Source organism: Haliaeetus albicilla, chromosome 12, assembly GCF_947461875.1.
Source record: "Haliaeetus albicilla chromosome 12, bHalAlb1.1, whole genome shotgun sequence".
NCBI lineage: Eukaryota > Metazoa > Chordata > Aves > Accipitriformes > Accipitridae > Haliaeetus > Haliaeetus albicilla.
The window spans coordinates 31,262,320-31,286,745 of record NC_091494.1 but is presented as its reverse complement, the minus strand read 5'-3'; the positions used below and the strand labels follow the sequence as shown (position 1 = coordinate 31,286,745).

The 24,426-nt window shown below is 37.7% G+C and overlaps 1 protein-coding gene across 3 annotated transcripts in view; it reads left to right on the top strand.

Annotated features, from left to right (window-relative positions):
* The window catches only part of MYH10 (myosin heavy chain 10), a 104,398-nt gene that overhangs the window by 47,822 nt on the left and 32,150 nt on the right, over nt 1–24,426 (top strand). For 2 of the 3 annotated variants that reach the window (XM_069798874.1, XM_069798875.1), the window contains exons 5-13: nt 2,693–2,795; nt 8,922–8,951; nt 12,742–12,834; nt 16,771–16,834; nt 18,428–18,526; nt 19,485–19,628; nt 19,927–20,022; nt 23,472–23,590; nt 24,030–24,182. In XM_069798874.1, the coding sequence (XP_069654975.1) occupies nt 2,693–2,795; nt 8,922–8,951; nt 12,742–12,834; nt 16,771–16,834; nt 18,428–18,526; nt 19,485–19,628; nt 19,927–20,022; nt 23,472–23,590; nt 24,030–24,182 (901 nt within the window). The remainder of the gene's footprint in view (nt 1–2,692; nt 2,796–8,921; nt 8,952–12,741; nt 12,835–16,770; nt 16,835–18,427; nt 18,527–19,484; nt 19,629–19,926; nt 20,023–23,471; nt 23,591–24,029; nt 24,183–24,426) is intronic. The other variant, XM_069798876.1, reaches the window with a different exon arrangement.

Here is a 24,426-nt window from a genome sequence, read left to right as displayed (position 1 = left end):
AAGTCGACATCTGGACTGTATTTATTGTACTATTTTTCTCTTCACTGGATGTGTCAGAGTAGATTTTCCTCCTTGAAAAGTTAATAAACTTTGTTTCTGTAATTTGACAGAAAAGTTTATTTATCGAGTTTTAAAGGCACAGCTAACAGTGTGTTCCCAAGCTCTCATGACAATAAGAACAAATTGTATTGTTTTAAAATGTAAATGTATATATTGCCATACTTCTCTTCTTCTTTTACCTGCTGGAATAGTTTTAGTATTAAGCATATTTTAATACACATCTAGAAACAGGCAAGACTGCTTTTTTTTATTGCTTATCGTCATGAATTATGTTAATGTAAACACTACAGTCAAAGGGAAACTAGAAATAGACTTCAGAAGCAAGAATTGGCATCTGAGGTCTTTTTTTCTACTTATCAATCTTTGCATTTGTCTTGTATGTGGTGACTCTGGGCCAGGTAGAAATGGGATTTTTTCATTAAGAGTCAACATGTGGTGTTCTACTTGTAGTGGTCCCAAAGTACACCAAGTTTGTGTTGCATATTGATGGTATCTTGGCAGAAAGGAGACCCAGTTAGCCATTAGCTAATTCTCAGAGTAATCGTCTTTGTAACCAGCTCTTCAGGTAATACTTTCCAAGTTTTTTCATGCACAAGCAAACCTAGCATAATCAACAAGTTTCAAGGGAACTACCCTCTCTAACTCTGGAAAGTTTTGAGTGATTGAGTACAATGATTTCTAATCTTTCATATTCTGTATTATTTTCCAACAGTGTTTGTCTTGTGAGGAAAAATGGAACAAAAATGGTTTTAGACAAGTTGATGTAGTTGCTTCAGAGAAGGAGGTGTCATCAATAAAATAGGCTGCCTTTAGTTAACCCTCTAGTGTTGCAGGCCACAATCTGGTAACTGAGGCTATGATAAGTATACCACAGCTTGTCTGTGGAATAATTTTGTGCGGTGTTTTCAGTTAAGTTTTCTCCTGCAAAACCTAGGGGCTGATACTGTTCTGTCATGTCAAACAGGTGAGCTGTTTCACCTGAAGCTTGTACCTAGCTCTTGTAGGCTACTCTTCTGTGATGACTTTGCTAAGCTACTGTGAGCGAGCTTCTTCAGTCCTCATTGCTTCTTGCTCATGGATGGAGAAATGCACATACTGCCATCTCTTAGCAAGAGGTCACCTGTGCTAGCGCAGTCGTCCTGTGGGGTTTCCATGATTTAAGAGGATTGGAAGGTAAGGAGAAATGAGATTGTTTTAGAGTCCATTCTCTTTGAAAATCTGGGGTAATATCCTTTCTGTAGATGCAAAGTTAAAATTTCAAGTGCTATATTGCCTCATTTTTGCAGATGTTAAGTGTAATGTGAGGACAGGGATGCTTCTAAGCTGCCTTTCTGATCAAGAAGTGCAGGTCTGAAGGTACTAAGTACCTAAGTAAATGCAGACTAGTTACAAAACTGGCATATGCAGCATGGTGGAGGAAGGTATTTATGAAGACTGCAAAGGAAACGTGCTTAATTCTCCCATGGTAAATTAACATTTCCATTGTAAAGTATCTTAGCTGAGAAATACTCAAGCACACAAAATGTGTACTTCTCATTCTTACAAAGTAGTTGGCTTCCAAACTTTAATTTCTGAACAACTGTTGAATGACGCAAGTACTTTCACTCTTTTCATGCAAATCCCTATAATAAAATCCTTTTAATCTTCACACACTTCAGAGTTGCTAGTGGTGGTTGTTGGTTCACTTGAAATGGGATCTTTCTCCAGTAGTCTACTGCCATTGAATCATGGCTAAGTTAGACCTGGTAATCCCTTTGATGTGTGGATTTATCTGAAGACCAGACCTGTTAAAAAAAAAAAAAAAGCTGTAGTAACATCATTTGTGACTGCAGTGATGTGAACTTGGTCACATTTCCTGCCTAGAATATTGCATATGTAAACCTTGCAATAAATTCTGTCTAAACATGTTCTGCTTTAAATCTGCCTCTATCTTAAAAACAAAAGGTGCGTTTGCTATCTTTATTGATCTGCGTACTCTACCACTCTGCACTAATAAATTAATTTCTTAATGAATTAATGTAGTCCTGTGGCCATAAATATATTTTTAAACTAGCTAAGAATCTGTCATAAGCAGCACAAAGAATCTTTTTGTTTAAAATGTGTTTTACTGTACTTTGAAACTGGCTTCTAAACATACTGAACGTTTCCATCAACTTGGTAATTCTCATAACCAGCTCCTGGTATATAAAATATATTAAACTGATGCTAAATATAAAACTATATGTGTATATACACACACACACACATATATATAATGATTTAAAAAAAAATATGTATCTGCACTCTGAAAAAACTCTGTCTCTGGCCTTGAGATCAAGGCAGAGGACATGTCTGTTTCTTGTCACTTAAGGTAACAAAGGACTTCAGGCATACAGTCAAAAGTTTTTAATCAAACTAAGGTTACGCATTGTATCAACATCTTAATGTTAAGGAGATCTTTAGGATGAAGAAAGTGTTTTAAACAAATATCTTGTAGTTCCCTGCAACATCAGTGCTTTTGGTTTTAGATGGTTAGTGAAAGTCTGTTGTGTAGTCAAAGCCATAAATGGGATGAAATGAGGTTTGCTATAAACAAAGGATTGATAAGTTGTTGAAAATTAATTTTGAGGAAAATGTCTGAAATGTTTTGCAGAGGTGAATCTGGTGCCGGGAAGACTGAAAACACTAAGAAGGTTATTCAGTACCTTGCTCATGTTGCTTCCTCCCATAAAGGAAGAAAGGACCATAATATTCCTGTAAGTTGGGATATTTTCTCATTTGTTTATTGCTCTTTTTGAAAACTACCATCTTTGCATTAAAAAACCCCAACTTTTTTATTAAACATAAACTGTAATATAATCCACATAATTTTGTCTCAACCATTATTTTCTCTTTAGTAGTGGCTGAAATGAGCAGTTGCATCAAAATTTCCAGTTAATGTTAGCTGTTTAACTTCTGTTGTGAAATTAAAAGCTTTATGCAAGCATTTTAACTAGAAACAGTATCAAAACTTTTTGATGCAGTAAATCTCAGTTTTCCAAAAACATAATTAACTTGGGCAATTCTTAGTGAATTTCGTTCCTACTAGATGCCGTTTTCAGTACTATATTTGTGAACAGGCTTTCTGTTATTTCAAAAATTAACTTGTAGATGGGAAAAATCATCAAGCTTAAAAGCTGCTGTAGACTTGCTATATCTGGAAGTCAGCAGCTAATAAAAGGCTCAGATTTTATTACATTAGAAACAAGAGAATATACACTTACGTGGGAGAATCTTGGTTTTTTTGGTAACTTGTCACTAACTCTGATTTATGTAGAACTTTCTTCAGATTTACTGCCAGACTTCAAAATTTGCACTGAATTTTTAGCAATTCTTTGCTTTAGAAAATATGAATGGGTTTGAATATCTGTTGCTATGAGCACTTGGATCTCTTTGCAGTGAAGTATTAATTTACCTTTGCTACAAGCAAGTGTCTTGCTGTAATCAATACTGGCATACACCTGCCATTCTGCAGTAGTACCACAGGTGTCTCTGGTGATTGGAAGCTTTCAAACAGTATCATCTGATTCAGCAGCAACAACTTCTGTAACTTCTAGTGCATGGCACTTGACACATTCTTGAATGTCTTAACATTAAGACTCAAACTCCTGGAAAAACAGGAGGTGCCTTTTGACCAACCTGTGAATTAAAAAAAAAAAAAAAAAAAAAAAGCAAAGATTTGAAGTGGGAGAGAAGGAAAGATTGCTCTGCAGGTGGATTTGGAGAAATCTAGTTAAATGTATGGGGAAACTTTAATCTTTGCTCTAATCAAAAGCAAATAATGTGACCTTGTGCGTTGATACTTATTCAAACTGTTGCTGGTTTATCTCTCAGAAAAGATCAAAAATAGTCTAAGTATTTATTGTGCAGACTGAGTGTGCTGCTGGTTGTGTGCATATCAGTTGCAGGCCTTAGAAGGAAGTTTCTTATGATTGGAGTGTCAGCAGTATTAGGTGTATGTTCATGGCATTGCATTGTGTGTTGGGAGAATACGTGGCTCTGGGGAATGCTGTTTAGAACATCATCTGTCAGAATTGGTTTTCTGTCTAGGTTGTGATTTATGAATATTCTTGGCTTTACTGCTGTGCAGCCTTGAACAAAACTGGCATTTTCTTCAATTTCTATAGGAGTAAAATTGCCTACAGCTTTTTTGGGGAGAAGGGAATTATGCAGAGAAGGGAATTGTGCAGAGTTTGTACCAAGTACTTCTAAATATACTATTGACAACTTGGAATACCTCAGGTTGAAAGAGACTTCTGGAAGCCTCTTGTCCAGCCTCCTTTCAAAATATGCTTTCCTTCAAAGTTAGACTACATGGCCCAAGACCTTGTAAAGCTGAGTTATGAAAATCTTGAGGAATGGAGATTATGCTGCCTCTCTGCGAATCTGTTCCAGTGTTTAACTACTTGAAGCCCTATTTTTGATTGTTTAAAAACTGCTCCGTGTTTGTTTGGCTTTTCTTGTGCTGTGTTTCCATAAGCACTTTATGCCACTACCTTTGCTAAAAGAAGCACCCCTTTTTGAGCTTTGTCGTCGTAACAATCCCTTTGGCCACCCACTGGACTTGGAGACTGATGCAGGCTCAAACTAGTGTTCTTAAAAAGTCCATCTGGCTTTAAATGTATCAGATTTCCTCCATTGTTTATTGCATAGTTGCATAACTGCTATGAAGTGAAGGCACAGAAAAGAAAAGGGAGAGCTGAGGTGGAAAATGTCAGTGAAGGGAAGGATGAGTTGCTCTTTTTAATGCAGTGTTGGCTAATGCCATTTAAATCACTGGTTGAACTGCAACTTAACTTCTCTAGTTACCACTGTGGTCAAATGGGATATTAGTGTTCATCTCAAAACAGTTTTGAAGATGGATGTAATCAGCTGCTTCATGAACCATTGATGACTGTCATGATGAAGACTGAAAAATTTTTATTCTTTGTAAACCATAGTTTAGGCATAGTAAGAAGAATCAGGTAGTGTCCTGAATAAAAGTTTGATACTTTGATCATGCACTTCACTCAATGCACTACCATAGTAAGCACTGGATTAAGCATATGTTTATGAAAAATGCAGAATATTTTGTGCAGCCAAAATGGTTGCAAAAGTTTTGAAAATAAAAATGAGTCTTCCTTGTTCTGTAACAATTCATTTTTATCTGTATATTGCAAAAAAAGAATGTCTAACATATACACCTAACACTCAAAAGTTAGGAAGTCTTTGAATTGGGGTTACATATGCAGCCCTAATATTCGTTAAAGAACTGTAGAGGGCTGGTGGTGATCCATAGTACCCATCTGTACAACCTTTGCATTATCCTGTGCACAGAGAGGATGCTAAATAGGCTTGTTAAAATAGACTGCTAGTCATGGATTTATTTTTATCCATCCTGTTACAAATAATTATCAGTGACATGCAAATTACTAAGACTGTTCTGCATGCTGCATGCGTTTGTTTTTTTTAGTGGTGCGATTTGTATGCTGATGAATGAATAATTATCTTCCCAGCACTGTTCTGAAGTCTAGGGTTAACTTTGTCTGTTTTGCCTGACGGAGTGCTGTAAAAGTATTACAAACAAATGTAGACCCGAGTTTGACACATCAGGCCGTGGCCAGAGTAGCACTGATGTTCTGCCATGTCACAGATGCTCACCAAATACATTCTCCAGCAGTGCTGATTGTGAAATGTTTGGCTTATGCGAGGAGCATCACGTAGGAGCTCTACCCATCCCTTGGACAGCTGCATCACGTTTGGCATTCAGCTTCTTGTTCATGAGACTTTTCTTTCCCAACGGCCCTCTTTCCTAATAGCTAGTGACTGTGTGCCTACAGAGGAGTCCTGCATAGCCCTTGGCATCTCATCCTCAGACAGGGATCCAGTGGGGAATGGAGTCAGTAACACATGGCAACCACAGAGAGTGGAATTACAGCACTGAACAACCTTAATACTAGCATTTCCTAATTTTTGAGTGTTTGAATCTGTAGCCCCACTGTCTCATTTCCTGTTTAATCCCGAGGAATGTTAAAGGTATTGTCTTGGGCATTGTGCTAGGAAGTGTGGGTAGGTGGTGGTGGTAAAAATATAGAGCTTTAGTAATTGTGGGACTTGGCAGAGCTAGGTGAGACTAGGGTAGTCCCTTAAATTAGGAATAGAGGCTGCGCTTTGTAGAGCCAAGTAATGGAGGGGAGGGAGAAGTACTTGGCAGTGAGTTATAAACATGAGCTTTTCTCAAGACTGAAGGTGGGATGAAAGTGAGCCTGAATCCTTGTCTGTAGTGTGCTTGATTGAGAGTCAGAACTGATCCTAGTTGGCGTGTAGCAAGGGAGAGAAGATGGAAATTATCTGTTGTAAATAACTGAAAGCCTTAGCTTCACAACCAACAAATTTGAGCTCTAAAGAATTTGGGGGGTTGGGGTGCTAGTGTTAAGAACTTTGCTGGTAAATCTGAATATTTTTCCTGTGCCAAGCATATTGTGCTTTATTCAGTTGTTAACCATGCCATGTGTGGACCAGCTTTATAATGACAACAATTGTGCTTTAGCTTGGGCATCTCAGACTAAAGCTGACCCACACTGGTATCTGCTGGTCTGGTAAACTATCCCATGCTCCTAGGCCACACAAAGGAGACTCTCTCACCTTTACTCTCAATTATTCTTCTGTAGGCTCAGGAGGTTGTAGAGAAAGGGATATTTAGAATAAAAGGAGAGGAAGAGAACAAGGACAAGGAATTGGTGAGCGTGGGGAGGAGACTGATGGGTCTAGAGAGGATTTTGAACAGGTTGAGCAAGGAAGGTAGGGAAGAAAAGGAGACTTCTAAACTGCTTAGCTTTGTGGCTCATCACTCCCCTGTGTACTAAGTGAGGTAGAAATGAGAGAAAAGAACAATGAAATAGCGTTGTTAATGGATGTGTTAGAGAGTTGCTTTAATATGGTTAAGAAGTGAATCTTAATTCTGACTCTTGGGTTCTGCTTTAGTTTATGAACTTTGTGGTTTTGGATGGGGATGGAAGACAGTGCAAAATACAGAAATAATTAAAAATAGTAATAAAAAAATGCATACATGGCTTTCAAAAGAAGGAAGAGTGCTGCTTGTCACTTTACTGCCCAGGGATTGCCATGAACTTGCATGTTCTACAGGCTGCCTGAGGTTGGGGGGTGCTCTTAGCTGTACTTGTAGACTATGGAAATACCTGGACTGCTGTTCATGGTCAAATACATGAAATCAGCAGATGTTTTCAATCATGCTGGTATGTGAAGTAGTTAAGTTCTATAAAGAACTGCATCCATCCACCACTGCTGTCTCCACTTCCAGTCATCCTGGTACTATGTACCTCTAGTTCAGATGAACAGAATTAGTCTTTTATTCACTTCTTCTCTCCCCAAAGCCTTCCCACCCTAAATCCCCTCTAATTTCACTACAATCCAGCTTTCATGGTGGTGCCATTTTAAGCTTCAGAAATAATTACTGGTACTTTCAGGTTAATGATTCCTTTCACTAACTGCATTTGCCTTTGTACTTTCACTAAAAAGTAATTTCACTAAATAGTGAAATTATTTGTTTTATTCACTTCAAAAGAAACATAATTGGGTTTGAAGTACAGGATCTTAGGTAGGCTTGCTCAGGCTAAAGTTCCCCTTAGTGAGGATTTCCCAGATGGGCTTTACATGCCCTAATTTAAACACAGGGAAGTTACATGTGTCTGATTATGCTTGGTTCTGTTTCTACTGCGGACAGAAATGGATACCCCAAGAGATTAGTTAATCTTGTCTTAAGATAAGCAAATGAAATGTCTCCTAGGTCTACCTATCCTTCTCCAGTGATTACAGAAGGAGGGGTAGCTTCATGCTGAAACAGTTAACATTTTTTTAGATGCCCGAGTTGTTTTCCGAGTAGGTATGATGCTGCTTTGCAAAATTCACATCACTTAGCTGAATAAGCCACACCTTTGCCAGCTGCTCTGCAGACCTCTGTCAAAATCTGTTATTCTGCACTAAAACAGTGCTAGTTGTTTAAAATAATAGACATAAATGGAGGAAGTGTGCATCTGGCTTGGTATGAAAATTTTTTGGTGTGTGTGTTTCACCACAATATTTTCCCCCTAAGCTCTCTGATGTGAAGCTCAAGATTATTAAACTTGCAGACTGAGCCAAGGAAATAATAATGAAATAGAAAATTTCTGCATTTCTGCAGAAACTGTGCAAATTCTAATTTTGAGGGGGTTTTGTTTTACCTTATTACATTCATTTTCCTTTTACCCTTCTTCCTGACAAAATTTGAAGATCTTCCAGTTTGTTAAAATTTTACTGCTTCTCAAGTGGATGATCATTCTTGAAAGAAAGAAACAAAACTTTTGTCTTGATTGCAGGTTTGCATTTCTTAAATAGTTGAAGTACAGTGCAAAAACAAAACCCCAAACTCCTCAAGTATTGTTTTCCTGTTGGTTCTTTCATAACCTTTTTTTATTTTTGAAGAATAATGATCATCTTATCCATACAAAACCACTTTGCAGTGACTAAGGCTGTAGAGAAAGTTGCTTGGTGTTGTGGGTTTATTTTTTGTTATTGTTTGGGAAAACTGTGGAAAGCAGTGCACAACTAATTAAACTGTTGCCCTTTTTCCTTGCTGCTCAAGGTCCAGCTGTCATCTTGAGTTTTATTTGGAATTAGTCTTTTGCATAAACACAAGTTTTAGTATTTTGCACATGCAAATAACTTTTCTAAAATTAATTTGAACAGTTTCTATGAAGTGAGTATATAGTTAACCTAAACCTACTGACATTTAATAATTTGGGATATAACTTACAGCTGGAATGCTTGCTTGCTAACATATGCATTTGTTTGTTTGCAATGAACAGCCCGAATCACCTAAACCCGTGAAACATCAGGCAAGTGTTTTTCTTTATGCTTTTAAAGTTATGCAGGCGAACTGATATATATTCTTCTATTTTCTGTCAATTTGTATTTATAACGTATGGGAAATCTTGTAGAGGTATACAGCTAATAGTAGACTTTAAATATTTAACTGGCTTTGAGAGAGTGGACTAGCGAACAGCTTACTAGTTCCTCAGCATTGCAAAGCACTTTTCACCATTGTAAAGTGGTGTTACTCTGTCCTGAAGCAAGAGGTTCACCCTCTGTCTGGCTTACCTCCAGTATGCTGAGACAGTGCAGAACACTTAATATTGAAGTACTAAATAAGAGATGGATTAATGGAAACTACAAAATTCTTTTGATTAACATACTGTTTTGTCTGAATATTTTTATAGCTTCTCAGATAACCTGAAATCAAGTGTTTCCCCTGACTTTCTAGGATAAGTAGTGTGAGCGACGTGGTATCACTTGAGTGTTGCTGCCTGAATTAATGTTTCCTCATTTGAGCTTCAGCTGCTCTTATTCCTCAGGTTGGCTGGAGCCGCCATGCTGCCTGTTTCCTGGGCCCCTAATCCCTCTCTTCCCGTGGGCAGCAGTAATTGGTCTGTTCTAAACAGCCTTCTTGTATGAGAGTAGGAGTTGCAGTATTCCTACTGCTATGGAGCGTACTTGTGAAGGAGCATAAAGAGGAGGGTTAGGTGGAAGTTGAGGGTAAGACTGTGGAAAGAGATAAACAATTGCTGCCACGTGTTTTGCGAGATAAATGCTCCACTCTCTAACGTGGGATGGTAAGTGATGTCTTTGTCATGGGTATGAGTTTTTTAATAAAGAAAAAGCTTTGCAACAGCTCCCTATGGTGTAACCAAGGCTTGGTAACTGAAGAGGCTACCATGAGTTAGTTTAGCCGATTGTATTCTTTCCCTTACATTTTTCTGAAAGCTGACTGTAGTGCAACTTAAACTGTAGTGGGAAGGAAAATAATGAAAGAAACTTCAAGTTAGGTCTGGTATGTTGGAAGCAAAAAGAAATCACATGGACAGCTGTGATGCCTTTGCTAGCGTGTTGTAATTTGTTAAACCTCTGTAACCCAATCATGCGTCTGAGCCCACGGTCTCATTTTCAGAAGTTACAGACATTCTTAGTTTTTAACTTAATCTTCCCTCCTTGCAAACCTCTGTCAATTCGAAGGGTTTTTACTAAAATATTTCTCTGTTCCAAAAATAGATGGAGCAGTGTTTAGTTTAACCCTCCTTTTGCTTCAAGTTAGCATGTCAGGGTTGAAATAAACTGTTTGTTGGCAAACATTTTAAATGTATCAGTGGAAACAAGCTAATCCAGAAGTGTTGATATTGCGTAAACCATAATCATTAACATTTCTGTTTCAATGTCATTTTGAACTACAGAGTGGATCCCTGTTGTATGTGAGTAGCATGTAATTTTCCCTGCCTCACCCAGGCTTCACGACGAACCAAATCACTGGGATGCTGGTCTTTCTGAAACTGAGACAATAACCTGTCCTTATCTTAATGTTGACCTGCATGAAATATTGCATGACTTCACTTTTTCCACAATACTGCGATACTGCTTTTTCCAAGTTCTGTTTACATGACTATGCAGGAGATATGCCTATAGGCCAAATTTACACTCTTTCCCAAATGCTGAACGCTTCTAAAAAAGAGAATTGGTTTTTGGCTGTAAAGCAGTCCATCTAAAAAGGAAAGTTACTAAATCAGAAGCAGTTTAACATAGTGTGAGAGGTTTGCTGTTTCTTAGTGATGGCTATGACAAGTCTACTTGCCGAGTGCAAACCACAGAGGCTGGCTAGGCTGTGAGCACTCTGTTCTCACGGCTTTCACCCACATCTGAGGACCCAACTGAGTGTTTTCTTCAAATCCTCAGAGGTGATCGTAAAAATGAGCTACTAAGAACTTTTTGCATTCAGTTGGAGAACTTGAGTAAAATTATTTTATGATGCGTTGCAGAAGTTCCTTTGCACAAAACCAAATTAAGGTTATGGTACACAGAAGCACTTCAAAGCATGGACGAAGCGTGCCTGCAGTGAGATGCTTTCAAGTGGCACAGTGAAGTTCTGTGGAGAAGTCAAATTTTGAAGTCAGTGTGCTTTCTTTTCCAGAATAGCTAGAACTTGAAATGTAAGCTGTGACATGCTTGCTGCGTTTAATATACGTAATGTGGTTTATTTCAAGCTGTGTACAGCATGGTAAGCAAGCTTCTCATTTTTATACTTGGTGTCTTAGCAGGAGCTGACAGCATGGTTGGGAGAGGGGAATGGGAGGAATGGTGTAAGGAAATGCTTTCCCACTAGCTGATACGTTTACATAGGAAACTTTCAGAATATAAATCACAGATGTGCATATAGTGGTTATAACAGGTATCTAGTTTTTCTCCAATTGTGGATTTTTTTTGTCAACTTAAAAGTGCTCATGAGAACTGTAATATTGGCAGACCTAACATATAGTGCGTAGGAACTGTGGCCTGAGTAGTTTTAGTGTGCTCTAGGCTGACTCGCACATTTATTTCTTCTTTAGTTACTTCAGAATAGAGAGAATATGTAGTCCCAAAGGGAATATATTCAGAAGTAAACAAGTTTTGAGCAGATAACTTGAGGTCACATTAAAGAATGAGCCACTATTCGTTTCCAGGAGGACTTGACATACATTTCAGTATACAAATAAAAGCCTCATTTAGGTGTTAACTAGTGAATTTTAAAAACTCCTGTGTAAGAATTTACCTCATGTGCAAGCCTTAAGAGACTTACGTTTCCCATTCTTTGATGCTCAGTCTGGGACCTTTATTCATTTATACTACAAGTAATTGGAAAAAGCAGGTTTGTGAACACAAATGTCAGTTCTTGAGACTACATTCCAGACAGCTTCACTTTTTTTTTTTTTTTTTTTTTGGTAAAACCATCCTTCAGAGCAGGAAGACAATATCATATTTTTCTATGTACATACATGTCTCCTGGGCTTATGGAAGCAGCACAGACTTTTTTTTGTTACCAGACATCCTCATGGACAGCAATTGTAAAAGCTGTTGTGCGGTTTCCTTAAGATAAGTACTTTAATTTCTACATCCATTGGCTTGAACTTAAGCGTTTAAAAAATGCATTAAACATACTGAGCAATGTTGACTGAATTGAGCAAGTTGAAGACGATCTTTGTATTTGGTGTTGCTCAGTTCCCACTATGCCATTCTGGCATGCTTCTTGAGTGCTTTCAGGTCAGAGATGTTGCAATGATATGAATGTCTGGCTGATTGAGAGTATTTCACTGATTTGAAAGTAAGTTTGAAAATGGGTATTCCAAAGTAGCTGTATTGTCAAATCACTAAACATGAAGTTTAAGAATAACTTTGCACTAAAATCTTAAAACAGTTAAATTAGTTTTTCCTCTTAAGTACTTGGAGTCTGTGCCTTATTTCATTAGCCCTAAATGTGAATTTTCTTTTCCATGTTCAATGATTTTTCAACGTCCATTAAGTCCTATTTGATCACTGCTCTGTTTGTGTGTGTATGTGTGTGTTTAAAAAAAAAAAAAAAAACCAAAAAAAAACCAAACCACAAAACAACAAAAAAACAAAACCCCAAAACACGTTCTTCACTGGATGGAGGAAACTATCAGCGGATTTAGAAGTGAGGGGAAAAACAATAACCCCCTTCTGAAGGTGGTATCACTGCCACAACCTGGGTAAAATAACTGTCAGGAAGAAGCAGAATGTAGGAAGCCTTGATCACACGTGCACTGTGCTTAAGTCTGTTTATTTTTCTGTTTGTGTGGTTTTTAGGGGGAGCTGGAACGTCAGCTTCTTCAGGCGAATCCCATTCTGGAATCCTTTGGGAATGCAAAGACAGTGAAAAATGACAACTCCTCCCGCTTTGTGAGTTACTCCTTTTCTATTTAGAGTCTGTAAATCTTGATTAGTGTTTATGGAGAAATTCCCTTTTATCAATTTATCTAATTAGTATCAGAAGCTTTCTTTTTTCTTTTTCCTCCATGAATTCAGGTTCTCTTACAATGCTTTCTGCGTTGTGTTGGGGTCACTGAAGATGCATCCTCACTGGCTTTTGGCAGAACTTGCTTTAATTTCATCCAGTTTCTAACTTCAGCCATCTTTGAACTGACAGTAGTGCTCATAGTATAACAAATATACCTATGCCGTAGAGGTTAAACTGTGGCTTGTGTGCACAAATTACTGGTGAACTACTATAAAGTATGAAGGAATATGGCAACAACATAGAATTTGGCTAAATATGTAGCTGCCTTGTCAATAGCTATGACTTTACCAATTCATTGGTTTAGAGAGAACATCCTCAATTTTTAAAAAAAGCACAAAACTTGCATATAAAAATCTCTCTAAATTCCCATGCCCTTCTGTCTGACTGGTTTACTGAAAGAAAGTCAAAAAGACAGTATGACTTAATTCAAGGTGTTGGGCACTCTTGTAGCTGGCTGATGTTTTTGTTGGGTCAGTGCCTTCTATTCACATACTGTTTTGGTGGCAGATAACTGCTTTTGATGTGATCCATTATTTTAAAAACAGTGATGGAACTTGGGGTGAATAGCTATTTACCACTTCTTAAAACTTCCTTTCCTTTGAAGGTGGAAAAAAAAGCCATCCCCTGTTTCAGGGGAAAGATGGTTTTAATACAACTTTAAAACTGTATAGGAGGTATTAAATCTTTTTTCTTGTGAGAATGAAACTAAAATTTACAGAACAAATGAAAGATTTCTTGGCTGCCTCGATGTTTCAACAGTTGCTTGGATTTATAATATATGAACTCGGCTCTAGTGATAAGGACTCTGGAAAACTGTATGACTAAATCCTTTAAATAGCCTTTTCAATCAAGAAGGGAGAACAGAGTACTGTAGAAATTCAACTTTGATAATTTTATAGCTACATTATTTACAGTATTGCTTGATGCTTATATGTGTTGGGCGTAGGATTTATAATATCAGCAGGTTTCACTGCGCAATAATTCTACTTTGTTACACGTCTTGAATCCATCAAAGATTGTACTAATTTAATGAGGATACTTTTTTCCTAAAAGATGTTAGCATCTGGTTTGTATTATATTGAAGTCTGCGTTGCCATCATGAACATAATCACTCAGATGGCTCCAGCTCTATTTTTATAAAGGAGCAAGTATAATGCACTCCAGATGGTGTCATCTCATGCAGAAAAAATAATTTTTAGTAACAAACATTTTAAAACCTGACTTAAAAAATATATATCCTCCCACAAAGTGAGAAGTGCTGTTGTTCAGCCCATATAGGTTTGACAGTCTTTGCCATGCAGCGTGAGGGTGCCAGCCTGTTATGCCAGGCAGGACTGAAATGAGGCTAGTGTCAAATCATATTTTTTTTTTTTCTTTTTTCTTCTACCAAAGGCAGTGTTCTCTTGTGTTTCAGGAAATAAAGTCTATAGCTTGCAGTAGATAGGAGAGTGGGCTTGCTGGGTTCATATTGCAGAGCTAAGTGCTTCCTTCTGATGTGGTTTTTACAAAGCCATGTACTTAGTGCTATAATGATAGTGTAAACAGAATTCAGTTGTTAGATGACCACCACTACAGTCTCTAACTGATAAATTAAAGATTTCATAGCAAGATTTGCCAGTGCTAGCTAAAAGGATGTATTAATATTTTGCTTTTAAGAAGATGAACTAGGTAAGTCACCTCTCTAGTATAGGCTTCAGTGATGACTGAACTTTGAAGCATAGAGTGTGTGGGTCCCCTCTTCTGATGTGTCAGCTCGTTTAATGACTGCATTCCCTCTCAATTATTTTTGTTCATGGAACTGGTAACTTGACAGCAGAAATTACATAACTTTTAAGGATTAAACAGAGTAAAGCGATTCTGAATTATATCAGAAGAAGGCACTGACTAGACCTTATGTAATACTTCATGTTTGTTTTCACATGTAAAATGGCAAATTCAAGCCATGTCATTCTAAGAAGGCTCTGTGGTACATGTTCTGGGTAAAAAGTTGTCAGCTGCCATTCTTGACATGCTAGTGCTGACACATGCATTGTATCTAGTCTGTTGGCTGAATTTCAGTAAAATGTCAGTTCATTCTTTGTGACAGTTAAATGTAGATTTCTGGACTAGTTACTGATAAAAAAGTATAATGCTTCAGTTACAAGCTGAGCTTTAGAGTGTTCTGTTTCTTCATACTCAGCAATCTGAGTTTGGATGCTGGTCCCCGACAGGGCATGCTTGAAAACAAGCCTTATTCCTTGGCATGGTCGTTTTGGTGCCACTGGCTTTTCAGCTAAACTGCAGATTAAGCAGTAGGGAGTGACCATTGAAGCTAACTTAAAGTATTCCACCATTTTTCTTGAAACTTGGAGAAATCACTTTGAGTTGAAGTTGTACAACCACATTCACGGAGCAGTTGCTTTGCTCTGAGACTGACATAAGGCTGGTAGGTAGGTTGTACCTTTCTCTGGATTCACTGGTGTGGTTGGGGGCAGAAACTTGATCACTCTTGTGCACACAAATCTTTTTCACGTGAATGGGCTTTATCAGGGAAGTCGAGAAGGGTAGGATATTCGGGTAAGAAGTTGCAATAGCTCACATGATTGCAGTGACTTGTTCCAGCATAAGTCTGCAGCATGGCAATATACCCCCCAGTATACGCTTACTAGGTCAGGTCATTGCTAGAATACATATATTCTACGAGCTTAGAGAGTCGAATATTTAACAGTACAGTCCCTGAGCTGAATGGATCTGCCAAACAGGAATTCACTTTAACATAATAATAGCACTAATCAGTCAGACTTGAGATAAGTGAAGATTTGGATACTGATGGTAAAAGTGCTTTCAGAAGGCCTCCGCAGAAGATATTAGTAGGTGGCTTTGTGTACGTACTGTCAAAAGCAGCATTTAGACAGTTGTTAGAAAACTGCTGTGATGCTCCCAGAACTCCAAAACCTGTTTGTATGTGGATAGAGGACTGTAGATGCTGGACGGAATGAAAATGGAGATCCCAGTGTAGTCATGGGGTGTTCCCACTGGTTTCTTTACATGTTTGCAACCAGGGGAATACCTAACAGTTTCATGAGCACAAACTTGAAATACAGTAATGGTGCTGTTAGAAGTGGTCCAACTCTAAGCCAGAGCCTGTTGTCCTGTTGGGAATGTTCCTAGCCAAGTGACAAATCAGATTGGGGAACTGATGTGGCTTAAAACTGGTATAATATATCCACTTGCAACCACTTTCTTTGCAAGAGCTGCTCTACATGTGGGAAGTGTGCTCTTTATTTGGTCCTTTGGAAAAAAGGAGATGTACATGGAAGGAATGGGTATGTTTTTTTCTCTTAGTCCTTTTTTAACCAACTGCTAGAAGAGAGGCCATGCAGATAGCCATCCTGGTTTTGGAAACAGAAGTAGAAGTGTGATAGGCTGGGCTGGGCAGTACACTGAGATTCAGGATTGCTGCAGATAAAGCACCTTTAGGCACCAATAAGCTTGCTATAGAAATATGTGCACTTAAAATCTCAGTGTTGCTATCAACCTTAGACAGCATGGTTTGTCAGTGCGAGAAATTGAGCTTCACTTTCAGAAAAGTTTTTCGTAAGTATGGATTACAAACATATCTAGAATACTAGTTCTTTAATCTTTAGAAAGTGTGTGTGTGTGCAGTATAACATATTCCATTGAAATGATGGCTGAGCACATTGAAGAGAAAAGATTTAATTTGAACTTGTGTGAAATGCTTGTTACATGAAGGGAAGTAGGATTATGTTTTTATATAGACAGCATTGTTGTCTTAATAAAAAATTAGTAATTAAAAAAAAATCTCTTTTTCTTTGCAGGGCAAGTTCATTAGGATTAACTTTGATGTTACTGGTTATATTGTTGGGGCCAACATTGAGACATGTATCCTACTTCATGCCACATCATTGTAAAGTGCAAGTTTCCCCGATTGTTTTGCTTCTAATCCTAGAATTCATTGGAATGCAGTGAAAGGTTACCACATTTCTACATTCCTTTGACAACATCCATCTCTTCCTTTGTTTCAAAATAGCTGATCAAATACCACAAAGTCAGTGTACTTCCTCCTGCTTAGAAATCAGATACTCTAAAATTTAGCACTTTGAAATCTGCTGGATTTTCAGACTAGTCTTAAAGACAGGGTATGTTAAATAAGGAAACCATTTAAAGTGTGCTTGCTTTATGAACATTTCTGGAAAATAAAAAAAACCAACCCTTCCTAATCAGAAGTTGAGCTACTGTGTTGTGCCAAAGCTTGCTTTTGCACTCGTCAGCACTGCAGAAGCAGCTCCCTGCCTGGAGGGAGGTGATGCTCATTATAAAGTGATAGAGCTGGAAGTGCTGGGACACCTTCTGTTTTCTTAGGTCTTTTAGATACCAGTGTAGGCTCAGTAACACAAGACCTACTAGCAATTAATACTGAAGCCTAATTCAGTTTTAGCTTTAAGGTTCGTTTTTTATTTATGATTGTGTAAGAACACGTAAAAATACTTGCACTGAAAGCCCTTCTCTAAAGTTGTTTTCTTTATACTAAAAATAATGTGTGTGTAATGTTTGGGGTTTTTTTTTTTAGTTTGTTTAGCCTGTTTTCTGGGGGAATAGCAATAGGGTGGTCATAAAACTATGAAATTGGAAGTCTTGGTAAACAATATTATGTGAGTATTAATCATAAACAATGTTGAAGTTAAGCTTTCATTCTATTGCTGTGAGTTAAACTGCTTAATTTTAAGTGCATTGAATGTTTATACAGCACAGGAGTGAAGGCAGTTTTTGCTTCTATGAAAGTTCAGGTGAATTGTTTTGCCTAGAGCTTTGTGAAAACAAGAGGACTTAACGCTTAGGGAATTTTTTTCTTCTTCACAAGAACTCATCCTTGCTTGTAATCTGTGCCATTTCAAATCCCTGTCCCATATTTGTTTTAATATATGGAATATCAAGAAATAAAAACTTAAATAACATTACAGCTTATGGCAGCGTATTAGACACTATCTGTTGCACAAGTTGAATTTGGGAGCTGTTTGAAGGCAGTGCAGATTGTATGTAGAAATGCAATGCTTGAAAGAAATGATAAATGTACTTCAGATGATAAAGTACTTTTGAGTTCAGGAGCTGCTGGGTTTTTGGTATTAAGAGGTCAGCAAGAACCTTAACAGAAGTAGTGATTGAAAAAGAATGGCCAGCTCCCCCTCTCACTTAAACCTCAGCTGATCCATTACAGACAATTGTCAGCTGCATGTAGCAGGGAAATGCAGTCAACATCCAAGAAATGATTTTGAAATTAGATGTGGGCTTCTACCAGTCTGAATTTGAAATCTCTTATTTAAAGTTACTGAAAGTTCGTATTGGACATAGTCCTGTTATTACTATTAAAAGTTCCATTTGGTCTTAAAGTCATTATGTAGCCTGCTTTGAAAGTTTTGTTTGCATTGGACATTTTTAAACAAAAATTGTAGAACATCCTTGACTAGTTATAATCAGACTTGTTGGAAAAGTCTCGTGCTGTTCGTCAGGCTAAAGATGAGCGGACATTTCATATCTTCTATCAACTACTAGCTGGAGCAGGAGAACACCTGAAGTGTAAGTTGAGAATCTCATTTTGTAAACCTGTTGCTTCTGCATGCTGTGTTTGTTATTTCAGTATTAACACAGTCACGTTTGAACTATTGTTTGGTCTTGAAACAGTGAGGTTTTAAAAGAAGAATGAAAAGCCAGGTGGCTTTGTTTTGAAATAACTTCTGTGTTTTATCATGCAATGGTTGCTTGACAACATACATTTCACGCAAACGGCTCCTACATGACAAAGTCCAGTTTGGACAGTCTCTGGCTGGGAGTCACTGGATTGAAAGTGCAGTGCTCCCAGCTGATAAATAACAAACCTGGTTAGCAGTGACAGCCATATCTCTTCTAGACCATGCCTTCAAACTGGGTAGAAAAGCAGCCATTTTACCAAAACGTAATGAAACCCTGAGGCTTTCTTCAGCCATTGCAGCACTATGTTGGTTATCTTCTTCTCTCCCCCCGCCCCCCGCCCTTGTCCCCTCGGTAGCTGGGAATTTCTGTTAGGTTGTGATAAGTGAAACTATATGAAGGTACAGACTTCAGAGAATTGATCCAGTCTTTTTCCTCCTGTATTAGATAAACTGGTGTTTAGCATTCTTGATGTGGTCATCATCAATACCTAACTCCATTTCTGTCTGTGTCTGTTACCTTTCAATAGAGATACTTCTTTTAGGATATTGCAAATAAGGATTTGAGATTATGCTGGATCTGAGTTGGGTAATGTTCTGTTTACAGGCTTAATGCATTAAAGAGCTAATGTAGGTTGCTACGGATAGGGATTCTGGGAATCTGGCTTCGCCTTCTAAGGTACACTCATATTTTTAGAGTTTCTGAAGCTGGTATAATGGCTTGTAGCCATATTTGAGGAACTGATTTTGTGAAGCATAGTTTGTGCATTTAGTGAGAAGAGAGTACAGGTGGGTGTGAACAGCATTTTTTAGCTTATTTTTCTCTTTTCCCCTTCCCCCCAATACAGCTGACTTGCTGCTTGAAGGATTTAACAATTACAGATTTTTATCTAATGGATACATCCCTATTCCTGGGCAACAAGACAAGGATAACTTTCAGGAGACTATGGAAGCCATGCATATCATGGGATTTTCACATGATGAGATCTTGTGTAAGTTATTGAGCCTTTTGGATCTTTAAAGTATACTTTTTTCTCTTGCACACACACTTGCTAATTTAATGTCATAAATTTAATGTTGCTTTGGTGTCTTGACAGCCTGCAGCAAATGTTTGCTTAACATGAGCTAGAGTTGAATTAAAGCCATTTGCCCAAAAAGTACAGTACAAACTTTATTTCCTTTCTGAACTCATACTTTGAATTTGGAAGGAAAGTGACACAAGTAACAGAAGAAAAATTTAAGCTGAGCCCTCTTGAATTAAACTGTTGCATATGTCTTCTGTTAACGCAGCAATGCTGAAAGTGGTATCTTCAGTGCTACAATTTGGAAATATTTCCTTTAAGAAGGAGAGAAATACCGATCAAGCTTCTATGCCAGAGAATACTGGTAAGTTGATCATGTTTGTATGGCTTCCTTTAACTTGCGCTGTAGTTTTCTTCCTGCCGTTTGTTTAGTGCATATCTTTAAAAGTACAGAGTGATCTTCTGAGCTTCCTTGATAGCATTCTGTGCCAAAAAGAGGCCATGAATATTGCAGTAATAGCTAATGGGCAATTATTAAAACTCTTCCCTTCCATTCTTGTAATGCAGACAAATTTAAGTATCCATCAACAGAATATATGCTGTTTGCATTGCTTCTAAACTTTGAACAAGTATTTCAGTTGTAGTCTTGTTTATTGCCATCTACAAAGACTTAAGCACTAGGAAAAAGTGCGTGCTTAAATCAGTTTGTTTTCTTTGGTTCTTGACAGCAGTTTTCTTGCCAATGATAAGAGCCCTGGAGCCAAGCACAACTTCCATAGTGAAATGGCTGAACATAAGAATGCTGTATTTAGAAAAACCTGATTTCTGAAGTGGTGTGGCAGCGAGACTAAGAATTTATCAGTTAGTACCTGCAATGCGATCAGCGTTTTGAGGAGTATATTTCTTACAAAGAAAAGATAGCTGCTGAAGCAAATATCAGGTTTTTAATTTAGTACTTCAGTGCCAGCCTTTTAAATGCTGTCATGAAAGTTGCAGAGTTGACATCAGGGAGAAGAGCAGAAAGAACCATCATTCGCAGGACCTGCTCCACATGCACAACTCAAATTCTTGTCTGTGTTTCGTTTCATAGCTGTCCTCAATTGCTGTGCATGTAGGTTGCTTGCAGTGTCCAAAATTTTTCCAATTTCTCAGGGTGGTGGCCTACTGCCCAAAAGTGTTCCAGCAAGCAGGTATGGATTAAAGTTCAATAGTCATTGACTTGGTATTTGGCTGGCAGTTGGCACTGAGTTTTACAGTGAGGAAAAAAGGTTGGGTGGGATTAGTTTTTGGGGCTTTTAGTGCCAGCTTGGATGGCTTGGCTAAGTCATTGTCCATTTAGAAGGTGAGATGTGGAAAGATACAGATGCTTCTTGCTTCCTGACTATCTTGACTTTTGTTGTATTACCATTATTTTTTGGACATAAATTCTGAATTACAATATTGGATATAAATATGTTGATACTATTGGATATTTTAATACTGGATAGAAAATTCTGAATTATAAAGCAAAGATGCTGAAAAGCTCTGATCATAGTTAAAGCATGCTTCTGTTCTCTTTTATTTAAAAATTAGTTTAGTTGGTTATGTGGTCTTTGTTATTGTATCTTTCTGAAGACACTGAGTGAAACTGGTCTCTCCCTTCTTGTCATCTGTATTGTCACACCTCACTGTAATGGGTTTCCCTAGCATACTCCAGAGAAACAAGTGTCTTGATAGCGATTCATCTCATTTAGAGGCATGGGTCTGAAATGGGTCAGGTTAGTGCCTCCATAGATGGGAAGGAATTTGTTTGGGTACTGGAGATGTGAACCTATTCAAAGAATATGGAAAGCAAGTTCTACCCTATAGATAATAAACATACATAAACAAATACTGGTTTCAAGTATAGATACAAGAGATGGCAAGAAAGCCATATAGCCTTCATGGATGAAGAGGGAGAAGCTGTATTTAAAGAACCATTTCATGCTTACCAGATTTGGAAGAAGCTTTTCTGCTGAAAGGGCAGAGGGTCATAAGCAATCTCATAAAGTTCATGCTTCAACTATAATACAAGCTTTTCAGTATCTTTGCTTTTATAATAATTCAGAATTTTATATCCAAAACCCGATAGAAATAAAGCACATCAGGATAGTCAGGGCTTTCTACAATTGCACCTTTTAAATGGACCTCCTCAGTTATAAACAAAGAGGATGAATTACTTTTTTTTTTTTTTTAAAGTGCAAGGTAAATCAAGCTGAAATAGTGTAAACCAGTCCTACCCTTAGAAGTGATAGAACTTTGACTTGAAAAGATTTTGTTTCCTTCAGTCAAACCTCTGAAATGCTGACTACAGCCTCCTTCAGTGTCTGAATTGGATGTGATTTTTTTTTTAGTATTACCTCTGCTATGGTTTATTGTTACTATTTTTACCTAAGCTATGGTTTATTACAAACCGGAAAGGCAGGGACAATAAATTCCATGTCACAGGTTCATGAAAGAGGAGCTGGGTGTACTGTTTGCAGTACTGGATGGGGAGGGAAAAATACCTCCTTCCTTAAAAATCGTTAATATCCTTTATATGGTATCCATTATGCCACAGTACCAAGCTTATGCTCATAGCTACTTAATGTTTTCAAGTTGTTCTTGCTTTTTTTAAAGATCCTGACAGCACTTGCTACTTGACACCTAAGGTTGTAAGTTTTATCTGATGTACTGATGTATATTTTTAAACTCAAAGCACAGAAATGCTCCTGTATGTAGTTAAAGTGAAAGGAGTGCTCAATTTGTGACGCTACCCTAATTTCACTGCTTAAGTTGTGTGTTGATTCATGAACCCTGCTAATGAATATATGGCCAGACAGAGAATCTCAACATTTAAGAGCAAGTACTACTGTTTTTAATACCGGGGGGGGGGGGGGGGGGGGAGGCAAAGGAAGCTGTTATATATTGGTATTAAAATCTATTTTCTAATTCTGATTTGTAAAAATAGCTTTTTTCACTTTGACAGTAAAACAGCAAGCTGTCAGATTACGAAGATAGGGTGTTAAAGTACGTACTGGATAGTGTGGACAGCTTCCTGCTAAAGGGCAACACTTACCCGGACCTAAAAATACCTTTAGTGTCACTTTCATTTTTAGAAGTATGGAATCATAAACACCTAACCTACTGGAAAATTTATTTAGAAAAAGAATAGGTAAAAATGGTGTGAGTAATGCATTATTTCAAATAATGAACATGACACTAGGAGAGTTCATGGTGTTTAAAGAAAAGTGTGCTGCTCTGTGTTATTTTTATATATAAAATATTACAAACCCATTTTTAAAATTTAAACAACGTATTTTGATATAGTCTGTAATAGAAGCATTACACTAGCATACCTGCCTAAATTGGAACAGTTTTTAAGCAACCTTTAGTATGATGGAGTTGATGTGTGATATCCTCATACTGTGCTTTTTTTTTGGAGATGAGAAAATGAGTGTTCCCTTTTAAAGTAACAGAAGGAATGCTTGTGTGTGGGCTATGGACTGTTACATGACTTCCCTGCAGTTTCATGAGGTCTAGTGTTTTTTTGCATTCCGCTGAGGAAATTCAGTGGTGTACTTCTGTAGAGGCTTTCGTCAGCCTTTGAGGTGGAGGCCCTTGCAGATGCGGGCTGTGTGATAGGGTAGATCTGTTCACAGGACAGGAGTGCATCTCCCTAAGCTATTTCGAATGGCCGTTCAATTCTTAAGCTGGCACGTAACAGCCTTTGTCAGTAGCTTGTTTCACTGATGTTGCTAGCTGCTGTGGAGGGTGGAGGATTTAAGTGCTGCCATTTATGACTTTGATCTCCAGTCGCACAGAAACTCTGCCATCTACTGGGAATGAACGTAATGGAGTTCACCCGGGCCATACTGACACCGCGCATCAAAGTTGGCAGAGACTACGTTCAGAAAGCCCAGACCAAAGAACAAGTAAGTTTTGGTGCTTTAAAGATGAAGTGAAAAACTGTACCTCATCCTGATTAACTCTTAATAAAGAAAATTGGGATTAAATGTGTACTGCCACTGACTTTATTTAAGCTTTATTAAATGTTCTTATATGGTAAAAATCAATGGTAGAATAGAAGAAACTTTTCCCTTTCCTTAACCTTCTGCTGGTTTCATTCTTTAATGTTGTTGTGTGTATCAAACATGCAGAGAGCTTTTGTTTTTGTATGGAACAGTTTAAAAAAAATTTTTTTTAAAAAACATCAATCAAACTACATACTGTTTCTACTGCTTGTTTTCATTCCTCAGTGGTATTAACTCCATTAAACTTCTTCTGTTACTTAGTTATTTGTGATAACATCCGTGCCTGTATTCTTTTGATGTCTTCTCCAGGGTAAATAATTTTTCCTGTTTGAATTTTCAGGCAGATTTTGCAGTGGAAGCTTTGGCAAAGGCCACCTATGAACGCCTCTTCCGCTGGCTTGTTCACCGCATTAATAAAGCTTTGGACAGGACCAAACGACAAGGAGCATCTTTTATTGGAATTCTGGATATTGCTGGATTTGAAATCTTCGAGGTACTTCAAACCACTGCTAATCAGATGTTTCTTTTCCCTGCTAATGTGCGTTCTGGACTAACTGTAGAGCCACTTAATGCATGTACATTCCAAGGCTGCAGGAGGGTTGTGTTGGTTTTTTTTTTTTTGTAGTGTGCAAATGCTTTGACAACCCTAAATTACAGTGTCAAAAAAGTCATGCTTTAGTCTAAATAGTTTTTGTGCGTGATGGTTTTTCCTACTATATGTTAGTTTAACTATAAGT